This window comes from Prionailurus viverrinus, chromosome B4 (assembly GCF_022837055.1).
Source record: "Prionailurus viverrinus isolate Anna chromosome B4, UM_Priviv_1.0, whole genome shotgun sequence".
Taxonomy (NCBI): Eukaryota; Metazoa; Chordata; class Mammalia; order Carnivora; family Felidae; genus Prionailurus; species Prionailurus viverrinus.
Window position 1 is genome coordinate 129,123,018 of NC_062567.1, and position 18,993 is coordinate 129,142,010.

The following is an 18,993-nucleotide window of genomic DNA, read 5'->3' on the forward strand; positions in this document are numbered from 1 at the left end:
AGCATGGGGACGGGACCCGTGGGTAGGAAGAGGGGCCTAAATTTCCAAAATATCTTGACGTGTGGGGACAGGAAAGTGTCAGAATACCGGAGAATGTAGGGCTCGTGGCTGTGAGAAATGGGGACGTTCGTGTGCTGTGTGCCAGGCCTGGGGGGCTGTTCTTGTGGTCGGAGGTCTCCGTAGCCCTCTGAGGCAGGGCTTCGCCGATGAGCAGTCGGAGCGGAGTCTGGGGTGCTGCCCAGGCTCGCAGAGCACAGGCTGGGATCGGAGCTCCAAAGCCGGGCTCTTTCGGTCTGTCTCCCACCCTTGTGTCTCGGTGGGCCGCGGGTTTAGCGGAAAGACCGAGAACTAACTTCTAACCCTTAGTGGGCTACTTGAGTTGAATGACCTTGGTTACGGTGTCCCGGGGAGCCTCAGATTTCACAGAGTGGGTAGCAAACCGTCCCAGGGCTTTATTGAGCAAACGGACCAAGTGAAATTCAGCACCTGCCATGGTGCCCGGCCATGGGGTGTTCAAGAGGGGTTGGTTCTCATTTCCACTTGAGACGTGCAAATGGCTAAAAACCATCCGGGCTTGAAAAGTCCCAACTCCTGGAACACATAAGCCTTCCCTCTGAAAACAAAACAGTGCGTGTGATGACCTAGGGCAGAGGTGTCTTACTGGCCAGTTAATGGTAGTCGTTAAACATTTGCCCGAGGCTGTAAGAAGTCAAATAAGTAGGTCCTAAGACAGGTAGGTCGAAAGGGCTTCCATTCATTCCTGGGTTCTGAAAAGCAAATGCGTAGGGCACACAGGGGGTGCTCGGTGGGGAGGAAGGGGCCCGTGGGATGCCCTCTGACACGTGGCCAAGAGGGTGCGATTGGGCCTTGCCTTCACTCGTGCATGTCTGTGACTGTGACTGTCGGTCTCAGTGGCTCAGCCGACCCAGGCTCCCTGGGCAGAGCCTTGAGGAGAATCAGCTCATTCTCGGAGATTGGGCCATTTTCTAGGGTGCTGCGTGTGCCCAGGGTTCCCCGGGCCAGGGCAGTGCCGTGTGGCCATTTGACGTGGCTGAAGGCCAGGGTAGGTGGGCTGATGGGGGGGGGGGGGCGGGGGAGCCTGCTTGGCGATGGGGTGGGGCTCCAGTGGTCCAGGTTGGGCTACTCTGCTCCTGTCTCTGGAGGCAGATCAAGGGGTGGCAAGAGCCTTCCTAAGTTCCTCACTCCTCTTGTGGTCAATGTCTTCCATTTCACGCAGTTTCTGCAAAGGGCATCGGGGAAAGCTGGGATTCAGGGCCGGGACCCGAGGAGCCCCAAACCTGGGCCACGGGTGCCCTGTCCACTCACGTCTCATGCTGCGCACGCACGGCAGACCTTCTCCCCCCCTTCCCTGTGGCTTCTACCTGGGAGATCTCCGAAAGGATGATCCCTCGGTACTGTCTGGCCTGTCCCAGCGCCTCCATGTCAGCCAGGAATTCTTTCCTGTCCTGGATTTCCTTTACCACTGGACAGGGGAGAAGGGCCGTCAGTGTACAGGGCAACGGGGGCCGCCAGGCTCCCGGGAGGGGTGGCAGGGACAACGGGTTGCTCCCTTGGGGAGAGGAAGCGTTTCTGCGGTCCGTGTTCCCCACTCGTTGGCCCTCAGGGTTACTCTCCATCCCCCCTGATTGTGGACCCCTCTGCCCACCTTCCCGGCCTAGGTGGCCCATCGGTGGCTTACATTCTTCAAACCGGTCCAGCTCAGGGGCTGGGTCCTCCTGTCGCACCGGAGGGGGCTTCCTTTTCCGTTCCTCGGAGTCCTTCCCAGTGGCAAAAATGTTTTGGAGTCTTCGCTTCTCTTTCTCCAGATCTCCTACAGGGCCCAGAAATGGCCTAGTTAAGGCAGGCGAGGCACCCCACTCGTGGTCTGAGCTCCTGGTTGGGCATGCTTGTTCCGGGGTCCCGGCACCTTGAACCCCGGGAACCCCTGAGTTTGTCCTGTCCAGACAGGCGGGAGGGGGAAGGGCCGAAAGAACTAAGGTCGGAACCCACACGCTCTGGTGCAGAGCGAGGCTAAGAAAACTGTGGTCGCCGTGGAGGCGGCCTGCGTGTAGAGGCCACGTGGAGCTGTCGGCAGGTCTGGGTCAAGAGCTACACCGGATGCCAGGTAGGGAGCGAGGCAAAAGGCCCCAGGAAGTAGGTTGGCGTGCCTACTGTGTGGGACTGTGTGATCTTAAGAGAGCAGGGGCCCTGAGATCTGACAGCCAAACACTCGTTAGGGACTGGTGGACTCTAGTTAATCATTACAGAATTCTAAAAAAAAATGAAAAAGGACCGGTTCACCGGTTTCCTCTACACCCCGAACACCCCCAAGCTAACAGGTGCCCAGGCTCAAGTACATTAGCACAAACAGTGAGAGAATTTGGTTAGACACTTGTCCTGCCCTACGGGCCGCTTGGGGAGGGAGGTGGAAGAGGGGCTCTCGAGGCCCTCTCACTTACGGGTGGCTTGAGGCTTGAATGGTTCCCGGCTATAGGCCCCGCCGGCTTGGCACACACTGGCAGGCCGGAGGTGGGGCCGGGCCACCAGGATGGGAGGCAGGTACATGGCCGAGGCCGGCTGTTTGGGAGGCAAGACCCTCTGGCTGGATGTTGGGCTGCACTGGAGGGGCAGAGTGTCTCCTCCTGGGAAAGGAAGGTTCGAGGTGGAGGGGGACCCACCTGGCTTTTTTTTTTTTTTTTTTAATTTATAAAAGTCATACCTGCCTGTTACAAGCAGTTAAACAGTATAGAAGTCTTCCCTTCTCCCCTCCAGTCCCCCACCCCTACCCCATAACGAGCAACTTCTAATCTGGTGGTCTCGTTCCAAACTTTTTGATGTTAATACAAACATGTTCAAAGATATGTGTGCATATATGAGCTTCGTTTTTCAAACACTGGATCATACTGTATTATATTCAGTAATTGGCTCTTCACTTAACAATTGATCATGGACAGTTTTCCAGATCACTTCATTTATACAGAACTTATTTTTTATAGCTATATACTAGTTCGTAGAATGGATACATTATTTATTCAGCTAGTCTTTTAATTTCAGAAACTCAGGCTGTTTCCTTTTCTTTTTTTTCCTGCTACTTCAAACAATGCTGCAATAAACATTCTTGTGCATCAAGCTTCTAGACTGCTGCTTTTATTTCTATAGGCGGATTCCTAAAACCTGCTTGGTCTCTAGGCAGGGAGGGATGGTTTCGATGGTGATACACACCAGTCCCCCTGACTGTCCTTCCCTGCTGTCTCGGCCCAGATCTGGGGATCCCCCTCCAGGCCAACCAAGTGTCTCACCTCCTACCTGGTTGACTGGCCCCTGCTCTCAACTGCCCCAAAGCCCAGCTCGGAGCAGCCCCTCCCCTGCATTGTTTTGATCTGGCCCCCCCATCTACCTCTTCCACCTTTTCCAGTCTTCTATCACCCACCCAGCAAATACGTACCGAGTATCTGCTCTGTGCCAGGCCTAGGACACTGGGGGTAAAGTGGTACGTAAGACAAAGTCCCCTCACGGCACTTGCATTTGGGGTCGGAGGAGTGTGGATGATGAGTAAGTAAAATACATAGTTGGTTAGTGACGGTACAGGGATGGAACAGAGGAGGTCAGAGCAGAATTTACAATTTTAAAGAGGGGAGGCAGGGAAGGCCTCATGATGAGGTCAGCCCCCAAAATGGTGAGTTGCTCTGTCGTGCAGATATTTTGGGGAAGAGCATTTCGGGCAGAAAGAACAGCCAGAGCAAAGGCCGTGAGGTGGTCACGCGCCTGGAATGTCTGAGCAACAGCCAGAGGCTAGGGGCCCAGGAATGGAGTGAGCGAGGCAGGAGTATAGTGGGAGCAGAGGTCAGAGGTCAGGGAGGGCAAGAGAAGTTCAGGGACCTGCAGGCCTCCGGAAAGACCAGCTTTTACTTTTTCTTTTTTAATGTTTGTTTATTTGTAATGTTTACTTCTTTTTGAGAGAGAGTGAGCACATGAGAGCAGGGGAGAGGCAGAGAGGAAGGGAGACGGGAGAGAATCCCAAGCAGGCTCCGTGCTGTCAGCGCCGAGCCCGCCTCCGGGCTCGAGCTCACGAACCGTGAGATCGTGACCTGAGCCCAAATCAACTGGCTTTTGCTTTGAGGTGGGAAACCATCGGAGGGTTTGGAGCAGAGGAGTCACATGACCCTTTGGTTGCTGCTGAAAGTACCGTGTGCGGGGGGGGGGGGGGGGGGGGGGGGGGGGGGGCCCGGGGCAGAGGTGGTCAGAGTCAGGATACGGTTTGAAGGTCAAGCAGACCCACGCTGACGGGTTGGATGTGGGGTCGGGGAGGAAGACGAGGAGGAGTCAGGGATGATTCTGAGGTGTCTGTCCCATAGGCCTGGAAGATGGAGTTGCCATTTCTCCCCACAAACCAGCCTCTTCTCACACCCTCTACCTAGAGCCACACCACGGCCTTCCTGCTCTTCTCTGGAGAGACGCGGTGCTTCCCAGAATGCCCCTCCTGCTGCCTCCACTCCCTCCTTCCGCCTGTCCGGTGCGGTGTGCCGTCCCATCCCCCGGCCTACCCTCAGCAGATGATTATGGCCTGAGTAACTCTGGGAGGTCAGGTGAAGGAGAGGAATTTGTGGCTAGCAACAGAATTTGAATGAAGCCTCAACACAAGTAGGATTTGGTTAAGAGGGGAGAAAAAGAGACGGGATTCCAGAAGAAAGCAGACCCAACACAAATGAATGTCTGGAGACAAGTTTTTAAAAAGAAAACTTAGGGGGCGCCTGGGTGGCGCAGTCGGTTAAGCGTCCGACTTCAGCCAGGTCACGATCTCGCGGCCCGTGAGTTCGAGCCCCGCGTCAGGCTCTGGGTTGATGGCTCGGAGCCTGGAGCCTGTTTCCCATTCTGTGTCTCCCTCTCTCTTTGCCCCTCCCCCGTTCATACTCTGTCTCTCTCTGTCCCAAAAATAAATAAACGTTGAAAAAAAAAATTAAAAAAAAAAAAAAGAAAACTTAGGAGAGTAAGACTGTCAGGCAAACCAGTTACTTGCCTAATGAAATCAGTCCTTCAGTAAATATCGAGCACCTAGGTGCTGGGGGTCCTGCGGTGAACAAGGCGGACATAGTCCTTCGTTTCCTGGAATTTATTGGAATTTCTAGCACATTCTCTTTGCAGTCCTGCTAGAGGGGCCACCAGATTATTAGTGGATTGCTGAGTGCGGAGATAGAGTTACACGATGCAGATGTGTGAAGGCACCAGGCTCTGACAGCCTGGGCCGTCCTTGTCCCCAATAAGTCCCCTGGCCACTGCTGGACCGGCACTGCTAACATTCGCCTCTCTGACACTCTCTTCCCTTCGCTTCTGTGGCTGCTCGGGTGCCCTCCCACAGGCACCCTCTTCCGTACGTAAGGCAATCACTTCTGGTAGGTTCAGCAGAGAAGGTTCTGACGTTCTCTCTCTCAGAGGCAACTTCACAGGTCTCTGTTCCCAGCCATTAAATGCTGATTCAGTGAGACCTCAGAAAGCAGGGTAGTTTTCCAGATCTCAGGGCGCACCTTGCTACCGTGCCCATGTACTTACACTTTGTTGTTTTTCCTTAAAAATAACTAACACAATGGGTAGTCAGAGGTGAGCGGTGGGAGGCCTTTGCATACTCCTCCTCTGTTGGAATCCTGCCACTTGTCTTGCTTCTACTAGCTAAGCTGTGAATGAATAAAAGTAGGAGTAAGACACACAGTCCTTTCCTCTGGAGAGCTCATATGGTATGTGTGTAACAGACTGCAGACATGACCACGTGGAGACTATTTTGGTCGGGCAGGACGCCTCAGCTGGGCTGTGATCTCTTGGAAGGACGGCTGGAGACAGATGGCAAGAGGCTTGTTGTTGTGCTAGGACCCGTGTCCCAGAAAGAAACAAAGGCCCTGAACGATCAATTCCCCAGGAGCGAGGGTCAAAAATACTATTCAATTTTTTTGGCCTTTTTTTTTTTTTAATAGAATTTTTAAAAGCCTATTTATTTATTTTGAGAGAGAGAGAGAGAGAGAGAGAGAGCGAGCGAGAGTGAGCAAGCGAGCCAGGGAGGGGCAGAGAGAGAGAGAGGGAGAGAGAGAATCCCAAGCAGACTCCAGGCTATCAGCGTGGTGCCTGATGGACCTGAGCTGAAACCAAGAGTCAGTCGCTTAACCAACCTAGTCACCCAGGTAACCCTTTTTGTGGTCTTTAAGAGATTGTTTTTCTTTCTGAGAGCCCAAGCAGGGAAGGGGCAGAGAGACAGGGACAGAGGCTCTGAAGGGGGCTCTCCGCTGACGGCAATAAGTCTGATGTGGGGCTTGAACTCGTGAACCGTGAGATCATGACCTGAGCCGAAGTCAGGCGCTCAACCCACTGAGCCACCCAGGTGCCCCTGGTCCTTTTAAACGAGATCCCCAACCCCCTGAATATGGAGGAGCATTGAAAGTGTGGTCCAGAGTCCCTCCGCCCAGGAAGCCTCTGTGGATTGACTCTTAACTTTTCATGGTGTCCATGATGTGTCGCTGTTGGAAGTTTGTCAGTTTGGATTCCTTCATCATCACTGCAAAGGTAAAGCACTGCTATGAGGTCTCCCGGACGGCAGACACAGCCCTTCATCTCACCTTATTCTAGTGTAAAATTGTATCCCCTCCTAACCCCATTCCGCACCTCAGTACTCATTCCCTCCCTTTCCTGCTTCATTGTTTTTTCTGTAACTTACTATCACTGAAATTCTATATACTTACTGTCACTCCTACTAGAATATGAGCTCATGAGAGAGCAAGATTTTTTGCTGTTTTTTTTCTTTTCATTTCTTTTATTATTAATTTAAAATGTTTTAACGTTCATTTATTTTTGAAACAGAGAGAGACAGAGCATGAATGGGGGAGGGTCAGAGAGAGAGAGGGAGACACAGATTCTGAAACAGGCTCCAGGCTCCGAGCTGTCAGCACAGAGCCCGACGCGGGGCTCGAACTCACGGACCGCGAGATCATGACCTGAGCCGAAGTCGGACGCTTAACTGACTGAGCCACCCAAGCGCTCCATTTTTTTCTTCTTTTCTTTTTAACTGCTGTGTCTCTGGCACTTAGAACAATGTCTAAAGCACATTAAGCAGGTTTAAAATTTTTTTTGTTGTTGAGTGAGTGAACCAATGGACAGTATTTTATTAAGCATGTGCCAGGTGCTGGAGCTACAATCCTGAGCCCAAACAGGCACAATCCCTGCCCTAATGGAGTTCGTGATCTAGAGGGGTAGATGAATATTAATCCGGTGGGAGACAACTAAATATCTGACTCCAGGTTGTGTTGTCCGTTGAGGGAAAGGGTATTTGGTAGTGTGAAAGCAGGGAACTGTTGGTTCCACGGTGGTGGTGGGTGGGGAGGAGATCAGGCTGCCCTGGGGAAATTGAAAGCGTGATCTAAGGGATGCGCAGGAGTTAATCACTTCAAAATTCTTATTTCTTTGACTTTTGGCCACTTGCAAGTTGTAGGATCCCCAAACCTTTCTGAACCCCAGGCTTCTTATCTGTAAAATAAAAGTAGCAATTGCTAAGCACAGATCATGTAAGGGATAACTGAGTTACAGAGGGTACCTGCTACCACCACTCTTCTCCGGTCCTTTAAACACACTGACCTCTGAGCAGCTTGCAGGTCCCGGGGGTGTAAGTGGCTGGCTTGGAGCAGCGCCAGAACCCTGTTCCTTTGGTCACTGCCTCCACCCTTTCCTGGGAAGCCATGGAAGGGCCCTGAGGAGGGAAAAACGCAATGACAACCCCTGTCTCCCAGGCCCAACTGCTGCTCCCGCGCCCCCAACCTCCTCGACGCCACCCAAAGTCCGGGAGCGGGGGTCGAGTCTCAGCAAAAACGTGACTCGTTGCCGTCAGTATCGCGATAGTGCCCTTTACCACCCCCCCCCCCTTCCCGAACAGAAAAACAGGCAGATCCTCACACATGAACGGAGACCTCATCCTGACCCGACGCCTGTGGCAGGGAAGCCCTCTCTGGCGGAAAGGGGAGGTTAGGATAAGCCGTGGTCCGGACAGAGCCCGTTGGGGGACAAACCAAAATGGAAACCTCACCCTAAAGTAAGACCCCGCTGGTGCCTCCTCCCCAAAGGGAGCAGCTGGGCTCGGGAGACCGTAACCACGGCCCCGCGGCGGTTGTGCGGCGCCTGGACCCCGCGCGAAACCCTCCGGATCTCAGCGACTAGAGCCCGCCCCCAGCGGCTCCGGCTACCATGGGAACGGGCACACGCCTCCCGGCGCGTGCGCACAGTTACGGCTTCGGCCTGCCTACCGGAAGTACTTGCCTCTGGGTCAGGGCGCAGGCGCAGAGCACGCGTGGCGCCGTTCGAGGCGGAGGCGCGCTGTTTTCGGGTCTCCGCGCGGGTCCCTGGCGCGGAGTGGGGTCGCTGCGGCGCCGGCGTCATGTCAGATAACGAGGACAAGTGAGTGCGGGAGCTTGGGAAGGGGCGGGTGAAGCGGGAGCCTGGGTCGAAGGAGGCCGAGGAGCCAGGCTCGAGGGGCAGTGTCTTGAGGGGACTGCGGGTGCTGAGTGGGCCCGCGGAGCTGCGGGGGAGAAGGGCGGGGGGCCGGGAGGAAAGATCCATCCAGAGGCCCGGCTCGAGGAACAGTGAAAAAGGTCTTTCAGCCGACTTCCAGCGAGCCGGGCTCCGTGTCTTGTAATGAGAGTATTGAGGTGAACTAGGCATAGTCTCTCGTCCCCGGGGGCGCCCTTTCTAGAAGAGGGGACAGGCCCATAAACAGATAATGCAGGGTCGTGTGAGAGTACGTGGTAGCCGTACGTAGTAGAGAAGGAGTCCAGGGGAGAGTCTGGCGAGACTCGGGGGGTGGTAAAGGTCTGGAAGGGTTGCAGGAATCTCGGTGAGAAGGTCGTGGCTTGGACTGGGGTGGCACTAGGAGAGGTGGTGACGGCAGGTGGTGTTGAATTCTGGATCGATGTTGAAGGTAGAGCCCAAAGATTTCCTGATACGTGGGGTCGGAGGAGATGGCGTCTTATGAAGATGAAAATAGTGGAGTCATCGGCAGTGTGTATATGAAATAGAGTATACTGTGTTTTAGTCAAAACTGAGAATCAGGTGAAAACCTCAGGGGAGTGTCGGTAGAGAAGAAGAGATAGTTGGGGACGGTTAGGGCATTCCAGCATTGAGTGCCTGTGGGGAAGAGAGGGGGAAACCAGCATAGGAGACTGAGATGGGACAGCCAGTGAGGTGGGGGAACCCCAAGAGAGAGGTGTCCTTGTAGTTAAGTGAGGGCAGAGTATTGAGCTGGGGAGTGTGTGTGGGGGGGTGGTCTGGTGTGCCAACTGGGAGATTCAGCTAAAGGAGAACAAGACTTGTCCATTGGATTTAGCAACGTGGCAGCCATTAATGAACTTGAGAAGGCTGGTTTTGCTAGAACTGTGGAGGTGAAAGCCTTGCTGGCGTGAGATTATGACACAACTGGAGACAGAAGAGGGACAGCTTTCATGAATTTGGCTCCCAAGAGGAGCATGGACATAGGGCTCGGTGGGGGGTACAAGCGAAATAAGTTTTGTTTATTTTTTAAGACGGGAAACTAACTACATGTTTATATGTTGATGGGAATGATCCAGTAGAGAAACAGTGATGATGAGTGAGTCCTAGCAAAATTTGGGGGCTGATGGGGGTAAGGATGGAAGTAAAATGGAAAAGAAGTTTGATTCACTCATTAAGTAGTTATTTATTGAGTCAATTCTACGTACTGAGTGAGATACAGGTATCTGCTGTCTTAAAAAAATTTTTTTTTAACATTTATTTATTTTTGAGAGACAGAGTCTGAGCGGGGGAGGGGGAGAGAGACAGACAGACAGACAGACAAACAAGATCTGAAGCAGGCTCCAGGGTCTGAGCTGTCATCACAGAGCCTGATGCAGGGCTTGACCTCACAAGCCGTGAGATCATGACCTGAGTCGAAGTCGGATGCTTAACCGACTGAGCCACCCAGGCGCCCCTCTGCTGCCTTTGATTCTAGTAAGTGATGCTCCAACTAACTGCCCTCTTCTTCCTGTACAGTTTTGATGGTGATGACTTTGATGATGTGGAGGAGGATGAAGGGCTAGGTGACTTGGAGAATGCCGAGGAGGTCAGTATTTAGCTGTGGACTCCCCTTTTCTGCAGTCCAAGCTGCCAAATAACCCGGCAGGTGATAATCGCCTGAATGCATCTGCCTCTTGCGGGTCACATCCCCTGCCACAAGCACCCCCAGTTAGAGTGAGCAGTGTTCCAGTCCTGGGTGGAGGAAAAGTCCTACAGGGTGGGCCATAGCCTGTGGCTTTGGGGGCAGTCGGTTTACTGATGCGTGAAACATCACCTTCATTCATTCAGCAAGCGTGTGTTGATTGTTTGTTATGTGTTAGGTGCCCTATGGGCAGGGTTTACTTAAGGAGCCCTGGGGAGAGTGATCTGGGATAAAGCTGGAGAGGTAAGGGCCCACATCAGGCAGGATTTTATAGCCTAAAGGCACTTAGAAGCCACCACGTGTTGTGGTTTTTTAAAATATTTTTAAATTTATTTTTTATTTATTTATTTTTTTTTCAACGTTTTATTTATTTTTGGGACAGAGAGAGACAGAGCATGAACGGGGGAGGGGTAGAGAGAGAGGGAGACACAGAATTGGAAGCAGGCTCCAGGCTCTGAGCCATCAGCCCAGAGCCCGACGCGGGGCTCGAACTCCCGGACCGCGAGATCGTGACCTGAGCCGAAGCCGGCCGCTCAACCGACTGAGCCACCCAGGCACCCCAATCGTGCCTTTTTTATTTTATTTTATTTTTTTTAATTTTTTTTTTTCAACGTTTATTTATTTTGGGGACAGAGAGAGACAGAGCATGAACGGGGGAGGGGCAGAGAGAGAGGGAGACACAGAATCGGAAACAGGCTCCAGGCTCCGAGCCATCAGCCCAGAGCCCGACGCGGGGCTCGAACTCACGGACCGCGAGATCGTGACCTGGCTGAAGTCGGACGCCCAACCGACTGCGCCACCCAGGCGCCCCTAAATTTATTTTTTTAAAGTAATCCCTACACCCAGTGTGGGGCTGTGGGGCTCAAACCCACAACCTTGAGATCAAGAGTTGTACTCTACGGACTGAGCCAGCCAGGCGCTCCCACCGACAAGTGTTGAGCCGGGGAGTGGCACTATCCCGTGTACACTTTAGAAAGGGCATTCTGGCGTCAGAGTGACGAGTGAGTTGGGGAGGAGCGGGAGTTAAAGACAGAGACCTTGAGGGTCTCTCCATCTAGGCGAGAAACCCGTGGCTTGGACTTGGGTGCTGGTAATGTAAGTGATAAGAAAATGGACAAAAGAGGTATTATTTGGTGGATTGGAGATGGAACTAAGAAAGTGGGAGGTGACAAGGGTGACCTCCAGGTTTCTGACTTGTGTCGCCAGGTGGATGGGTTACGAATTTCATGAATGACATTGGGCTTTCTGTGCCGTGACTGATGGAGGAAGTGCTTTATGGCTCCTGGAAAGGGAGTGATCCCTCAATTATTTTAGGCTTGGAAGCTGAAGCCCCCATTTTTGGATTTTCTCTTTCTTCTGCACGGCACTCTCGGCTACCTATTCGCTGAGCCAGAAACGTCCTCCCCTGTCCTGGTCCCCTACCATCCCTGTTTGGTTGATTTTGCCTCCTACACATGGTCCAGCCCTGTTGCTGTTTCTCCATTCTCAGTGCTTCAGCCTGGCTGAGGTCTTTATTCCACTTCACTCACTTTGCTGCGGAAATGTGTTACTGCTTTCCCTGACGTCAGTCTCCCACCACTCTGCTGGATTGGCCATTCTGCTGCCACAGTTTCTCTTACCTGCCTACCTGATTGCTCACTACTCGTCTTCCTCTATGGTCTGCTTCTGCCCTCACCCTCTACAGGATATGCTCAACAGAGCATCTGTAGGGATACCTTTACTTTTTTTTTTTTTTTTTAAGTGTATTTATCTACTTGGGGGGGGGGGGGGGGCGGGGGAGAGAATCCCAAGCAGGCTCCATGCTGTCAGTGCAGAGCTCACACAAAGCTCGATCCCCTGAACCGTGAGATCATGACCTGAGCTGAAATCAAGAGTCAGATGCTTAACTGACTGAGTCACCCGGGCGCCCCTCTTTAGTTTTCATACCACGTATGTTTCTTGTTAATTTTGTTATCTCTTGTAATACAAGCTCTATAGGGGAAAGAATTTTTATCTGTCTTACTCTTCTATTTCAGGCACTTAGAACACTGACACGTAGTAAGCACTCAATAAATATTTGTTGACTTAATTCTTTTTTTTATGTTTATTTTAGTAATCTCTACACCCACCACGAGGCTCGGGCTCATAACCTCGAGATCAAGACTCACATGCTGTATCCACTGAACTAGCCAGGCGCCCCTAATTCTTTATTTATTATAGAATTTATTCTCCTGCCTAAAACCCTTTGCACACCTTTTGCTCTAATCATACTTCACAACTCATACATTGTCTCCCACCGCTGTGCTTTTGTGCCTGCAACTCAGCCTACCTGGACTGCCCTTCTCTTTCTCGTTGGCTTGGCAGCTCCTACTCCTTCTGGAGTTGCTTGTTTCGTCTCTGGACAGCCTTCCTAACCCCCAGCATGAGTTTGATGTCCCCCCCACCTTCTCGTGAACTTCATTGTCCACTTGCCGACCTTTGTAGCACCTGCTGCTTTGTTTACTCTTGTCTCCTCTCCTGACTGTGAATTCTTTGACAGCAGAAATGCTTCACTTGCTGTCTTATCATCCATTATGATGTTTGGCACATGACAGATCCTTCATAAGTAATTGTTGAATACACGTGAGCGCCTGTGTATCCTTGCCTTCACTTTGACTTTTTAGCCACTTGACCTGTTGATTCAGTTACCCTGTCTGAAAGATGGGGTGCTTATTCCTTGCCCCCTGCTTAAAGAGACTTGTCTGTGCTGAAGGACTTCTTGGCATATTGCTAATGTTCTGGGGCCACCCCATCTCCAGGCCATCTGCTTCCCTCTTCTGGATGAGGCAGTTGGCTCTGGAATCCCAGTCGTGGTTCTTCTTTTTTACTAGGTCTGAGACTTTGACCAAGTTAGCTAATGCTCTGAGCCAGGCACTGTAATGCCCACCACGTAAGGTTATCGTGAGAATTAAAGGAGGTGTCACTAACTGCAGGTGTGCATGCTGGCACGTGATAAGCAGTAATGGTAGGGGGGATTGTGATCATTGTCATTATCGTCCTGCCCCTCAACCCAGAAAATACACCTGAGACTTTCCCTCTTTTCTGTCTTGGCGTCCAGGAGGGCCAGGAGAACGTCGAGATCCTCCCCTCTGGAGAGCGACCACAGGCCAACCAGAAGCGAATCACCACACCGTATATGACCAAGTATGAGCGAGCCCGTGTGCTGGGCACCCGAGCCCTCCAGATCGCGTGAGTATATGCCCTTTCGTGATCTTTTCTGTCGGTCAGGCCACAGTAAGCTTCCGAGCTATTGATGTGGCCCACCGGGCACCTGAAAACACTCTCCCTGCTCTCACATGCTAAGCAACGGTGGTGCTGTCTCTGTGTGCCGGGCACTGTTCTAGACTCCTGCCCTCAGGGAGTTGGTGATCCAGTAGGAGAAATAGGACGTGAACATCTGAGGAGCCAAATAACAGTCCAATAGAAACATAAGGAAAGTACAGAACTTGGGTGCCTATTAGGTTAGTGAAGCAAAACAAAGAAAAAAAAGTGTGAGTTCAGGGAGCTATAGACCATCGTGGGCTGGTGGATCAGGGCTGCTGTGGCAGCACCTGTCTGGCTTAAGGTGGTTCTTGACCCGACGTGGACGGTCGCCAGCCCAGAGGAGTGGGGGGGCCCCCCGTGTAGAGGCCAGGCTAGAGGAGCGAAAGCGCAGAGCAGCCTTGCCTTTCTCCTAAGTTTGAACCCAGGAGAAGAATGAGAAGGTTCAGGAACTAGCCAGTGGACAGGTGATTCTGTCATCTGAACGTGAAAATGTCCGATGGCTGCACATTCACCCTGTCGGCCATAGGCACTGTGGGCATCTGGAGCCTGTGTCTGCAGGGGCCAGCCAGCCTGCCTGCCAAGGCTGTGGGCGAACAGACCTGAAAGCACCCTCTCTGTAGGCAGGCGGCTTTGAGAGAGCAGGGACTGTCGACGCTGGGCCACGGACGCTTTTCCTCCCACACTCCCTCTTGGGAGTGACTCTTCTTTCCTACGGAGCAGCGAGTCCGGGAACAGAGGGAGGACACACGTGCTCTGCATACTCTAACAGAGTGTCCTCCCCAGGGAGAGACAAGGCTGAGGAAGTGAACCCCCGCCCCAACGTCTTACAAGCTGGTATGGGAGATGGGTGTCTGGTCGGATGGGCGCATCAGGTAGGGAATCGTGGAGAATTGGCCAGAAACGCTGGGGTCAGCTGTGTGGAGTGCTGATGCTAACGGAGATTCTAATCTGTGCGTTCCCTCATTTGTTTTCAAATAGCACTGGGCTTTATCCCCCTTACTCCTGTGGGGTAAAGATGACCACCATGTGCGCTTCGAACAGGGTTTTATGGGTGGGTAACCCTGTTCCTCGCCTTCTCTAAAGCAGTCAACCTCTCCCTGGCCTGCTTGTACTCTTGGCTGGTCTGGGCGGAATTAGGGCTGCACTGAGCATGACAGTTGGGATAGTCGCTGGGTCAGGATCCTGTGGGTCTGCACCGTCAGTTATGGCAGCCGCCTGCCGCAGGTGGCCGTTTATGTTAAGTAAGAGGAAGTGAAATGAAAAGTTCAGGTTCTCAGCCTCATTAGCCACATTTCAGGTGCTCAGTAGCCACGTGTGGCTAGGACTCCATAGCAGAGAGCGCAGACAGAGGACGTTTCCATCATTGCAGAACCTGCCAGTGGGCAGTGCTTGTCTGGGCTAAAAATGATCCAGCAGAAAGAAGAACTTCTCAATTATCTTTCAAACAAACAGAATGATCGTACGCAAGCTTAAAGTCTTTCAGTGCCGACTGAGGTAGTGTGCTTGCACCCGGTGGGGATGCAAAGATGATTCCAGATGGCCACAGTCCCCGCCCCCCCCTCCCCCGCCCAGTCCTCCAGGTGTTTGCTGCCTTGGGGGAGATGGCTCACAAATAACCAGAACCCAAGGCAGACGGGAGCAGTGCTTTCCAGAAGGCACGAGAAAGAGAAGGGAGGAGTTGTAGGGGTGACTGGGAGAGCCTCATGAAAGGGTTAGAATTCAAGAGGGATGGGGAAAGGCAGGTGGTTTTGAGGGTGACCCAGGTGCCAGAGACAGTGCGAGGAAAGACAGGCAAGCGTGGATTGTGGTGGGGGAATGGCAAGTAGCTGGGGCACAAGGGGCTGGAAAAGATGTCACCGGTGCCTTGAATGACAGGTTCAGGGGATCGGCATGCGTTTGGTGGACAGGGTGGGGCACTTGAAAGTTTGGAGGCGGACGTTCAGCACGCTGCCAAGACCCGTGTCCTGCTTTGCTTTGGGAGAGAAGCTTGGTTCAACTTAGTTGGGTCTGTTGTGCCCCTTCCAGTTAAGGGTTAGGATGCCGTCTGGTGGTTCCCAGCGTGCCGTGAGCCCTCAGACAGCCAAGGGCTGGGTCTCGTCCCCTAGTACCAGGCGTGCGATGCTGCAGCTCGTTGGTGCTGAACAAATAGTTCTTGGATTTTTTGGATGAAGTCTCACTCTGGTTTCTTAGCACCACCTGGTGGCCGATGTTTGACACAGCCACTTCCTAAGGCTCGTTGCCAAGTTTGTGGGGTCACTGGTGCAGACATAATACCTGAGGGCACACTCATGATTCGCACGTTGTGTGCACAAGGCTGGATGAATGAACTTGGATTATTCCTATCTTGAAAGAAATAAGGTGTAGGCAGATTAGGAAAAACAGTTTGCTACGTTTTTTTTAAAGCTTTGAATGTAGGGAAGGACTTACATACTTGAGAGGGGATATAGGGAAAGTTAAACATTTGGTCCCTGCCCCTGCGAAATTTTCAGGGCTTTTGGAAGTGACAGAAATCAAAATAGTAATAAGATTAGTCAATTACATTGTGTAAACCGGTGGCTCTCAGACCGGCTGATGATCATTGTCACCTGGGAAGCTTTGCAAATGGAGGTTCTCGGGCTCCTTCACCAGAATTGCTAGTCAGGGGGTCTGGAGCAGGAGCCGCGAGCCTGTGTTTTTAGCATGCTCTCCTAGTAATTCTGGTGATTGTTAGGTTGGGGATCCGTTAGTGTCAACTTGTGCTGAAATCATGAATGGTGGCTTCCTAGAGGAGGTAGGCCTAGAGTTGGCATTCCTCCTCTTCATTTTTAGAGCCTCTTCTGAAGAGCAGTTGTTGTTAGGGCATGTGGCCTGGGTCACAAGGTGCTCTGGTCTAATGCAGAAAACTTCAAATAAGCAGCTACAGTACAGTGAGATCGAGAAGCTTGTGTCAAATGAGTCAGGGCGCTGGGCATTTTCAGGGCGGACGATTTCCAGAGTGGAGACATGTGAGCCCCTCCCAGGCTTGTAGGGAGAGGGAGCGCTTACAAGAGGATGCAAAAGGGAAACAGCAGGGTGTGTACAGGGAGCCACGGGGGCCTGGTAAGGCGGGAACGTGGGATAAGTGCAGGCAAGTAGCACGAGAAGGTGCACCGAGAAGGAGGAGCAGGAGCCAGACTGGGTTCTGGCTGATGGCCGTGGGGCGCCACGGAGGGTTGTAGGCGGGTGCGTGCCTGATCGCAGGCCCCGTATGGAGGCTGGAAGAGTAGGACGGCGAGGGGTGTTGCCAAGGTAGAGAAGGAAAATGAGCCGGCTGGGCCCTGGGGCAGGCCTGAGGAGTTGGGTTAGAGCGAGCCTTTGCCTGGCCATTCCTCTGTGCTGGAATACTCTGCCGCGGTTGCCGGGCCCAGGAGTCTGTGGTCGGCTCTGCCTTTCTTAAGTGTATGGATCTTTAACTTACGGATCTTGAACTTATTAGTGGGAGGCACTGCAGCACAGTGGGATTCAGATGGCTGTGTGATCTTGGCAGATTACTGATCTCTCTGTGCCTCAGTTTCCTCATCAGTAACATGGAAATAATAGCAGTACTTACCTCAGAATGGGGTCATCCCCATAAAGAGCTGAGAACAGCGTGTGGTTCTTAGTGAGCCTTAACTTGTTAGTAACGTTTTAGTGTCGTAGGTGAGGCAGGACTGTCTCCCATTCTCAAATGAGGATACTGAGATTTGGAGAGAAATTCAGTGTGTCTTTGGAGGCAGAATTTAAATCCAGTCTCCTGGTTCCCACTTGCTTCTCCTCACTGTGGCAGTGCCCCTGAACACGTTCCCACCCTCCCATGCCTGCCTGTCTCCCTGGAAGGTGACCTTTCTAGGTGAGGACTGGGATGCTGATCTGATCCTATCTGTGAAGTGAGCCCCCTGATTTCCTGCTGGGCCCTTCTCCCCCAACACCTGTCCCTGTACCTACAGGATGTGTGCCCCTGTGATGGTGGAGCTGGAGGGGGAGACAGATCCCTTGCTCATCGCCATGAAAGAGCTCAAGTAAGTCGCCCAGATCGTGGTTCACTGCTCCTGAGCCCTGCGAGGTATCCCCCAGGTTCTCTGCTGCACACCTCTGCCCCACACCCCTGCCTGGGAGGTGAGATTCTTGTTCCTCTAGGTCCTTAGTTTGTTCTGGAGTCAGCCCGCCAGGCAGGGGGGTGGGAGGGGGCAGGCAAAGGGGGAGGGCTTTGACGAGGCAGGGTCCTCTCCTGTCTGTCAGAATCTCCCTCTTCCTGCTGCACTTGGCCTTTACCCGTATCCCTCCACACTTCCCCTCCTCCCCTCTTCAGCCCTCGGATGGCAGAGCCTTTCCAGAGCCACCGTCCCTGGGACGCAGGAACTCTCTTTTTATTGTAATTTCTTTTCCACACCTAGTCCTAAGAGGATGCTGCTACGACTTCCCTCCCCTTGCATTCTGCACACAGTGTGTCCCTTCTGCTATAGAGCTCGGGTCACCAGCCCTCATGTACTTGTGACTTCTCCCTGCCACAGGGCCCGAAAGATCCCCATCATCATTCGCCGCTACCTGCCAGACGGGAGCTATGAAGACTGGGGGGTAGACGAGCTCATCATCACCGACTGAGCTGGAATCATCTTCCTGACTGTGCCTCATCCCAGTTTCTATTTTCACATTCTTTATACATGTAAATAATAAACCGTTCAACCTTTCATCCCCCTCTGCCTCCAGCTCTCTGTGATGCCCCCTCGCTCCTTCCCTGATAGCACCCTGCTGCCTGGCGGGTGCACCCATTCCTGCGGCCCCGTGACTGTCAGCTCAAGAAGCACCAGGGGCCTTACTCCTTGTGGATCCCCCGCATCCCTCCCTCCATCTCCCTGTTCACCAGCGCAAAGGCTGCTGCAGGGAGACACCTCAGCTGCCTTCCCAGCAGACAGACGAGTCTTTGTGCCCAGGGAACTGGTTGCCACGGAAACCCCCAATTTCCTTTCCAGTGGGGACTGGCTTCAGGGGCTTCTCCCTTCTCAGGAGTATCACAGAGCAGGTCTCATCAAGCCACCCATTGTTTCCTGAGGACCTGCCTCGAGCCTCTTATCGTGGGCTCGGATCCCCTTTCAGGAGCTAGTGCCCCAGCAGGAAGCTTGGGGATGCAGTGATCTCCCGCCCTCCCCAGGCAGAGCCCTGCTGGGCAAGGCAGCAGCTGGAGCGAGGACTGAACACCTGCCCACCCCTGTCCCAGCCCTGTCCCCACTCCCCAGGTCACCGCCCGTACACTGCCTCCCGTGGCCTTCTGGTCCGCCTCCGCCATCCTCTCTCCTTCCCCACCTCTGGAAGATGTCCTTTCCCTTCTGTGTAGGGCCCGTGCTCCTCCCAGACCTTGACTGGGATGATGGTGGGCAGGGAAGCAGGGCTCCTGGGTTCCAGGTATGACATTAAATCGGGACTGGAGCTCCCCTTCCTCTGCCCTAGGCTCTCCTGGGTCCTGTTCTCTTCACCCTGCTTACCCAGCTTGCAGTAAGACCAATCACGTTGCTTCCCCTCTC

At 53.0% G+C, this 18,993-nt stretch overlaps 2 protein-coding genes across 3 annotated transcripts; one reads left to right on the plus strand and one right to left on the minus strand.

The window, feature by feature from the left end:
• Positions 1 to 734: 734 nt before the first annotated feature.
• Positions 735 to 8,200, minus strand: CB4H22orf23 (chromosome B4 C22orf23 homolog). 2 transcript variants are annotated; one of them, XM_047865143.1, is made up of 7 exons: positions 8,057 to 8,200; positions 7,612 to 7,723; positions 6,476 to 6,538; positions 2,460 to 2,642; positions 1,700 to 1,831; positions 1,383 to 1,483; positions 735 to 1,240 (listed from the first exon to the last, which is right to left on the minus strand). In XM_047865143.1, exons 2-7 carry the CDS (start codon positions 7,712 to 7,714, stop codon positions 1,169 to 1,171), a joined length of 654 nt encoding a protein of 217 aa, XP_047721099.1. In that variant the 5' UTR covers positions 7,715 to 7,723; positions 8,057 to 8,200; the 3' UTR covers positions 735 to 1,168. The 2 variants fall into 2 exon arrangements, with proteins under 2 accessions (XP_047721099.1, XP_047721100.1); XM_047865144.1 differs by having other exon boundaries at positions 7,929 to 8,200.
• A 99-nt stretch (positions 8,201 to 8,299) lies between these two features.
• On the plus strand, positions 8,300 to 18,164 carry POLR2F (RNA polymerase II, I and III subunit F). Its single transcript, XM_047867747.1, has 5 exons — positions 8,300 to 8,424; positions 10,030 to 10,099; positions 13,272 to 13,402; positions 17,422 to 17,493; positions 17,986 to 18,164. The coding sequence occupies exons 1-5, from the start codon at positions 8,405 to 8,407 to the stop codon at positions 18,074 to 18,076; spliced, it is 384 nt and encodes a 127-aa protein (XP_047723703.1). The 5' UTR covers positions 8,300 to 8,404; the 3' UTR covers positions 18,077 to 18,164.
• Positions 18,165 to 18,993: the final 829 nt, after the last annotated feature.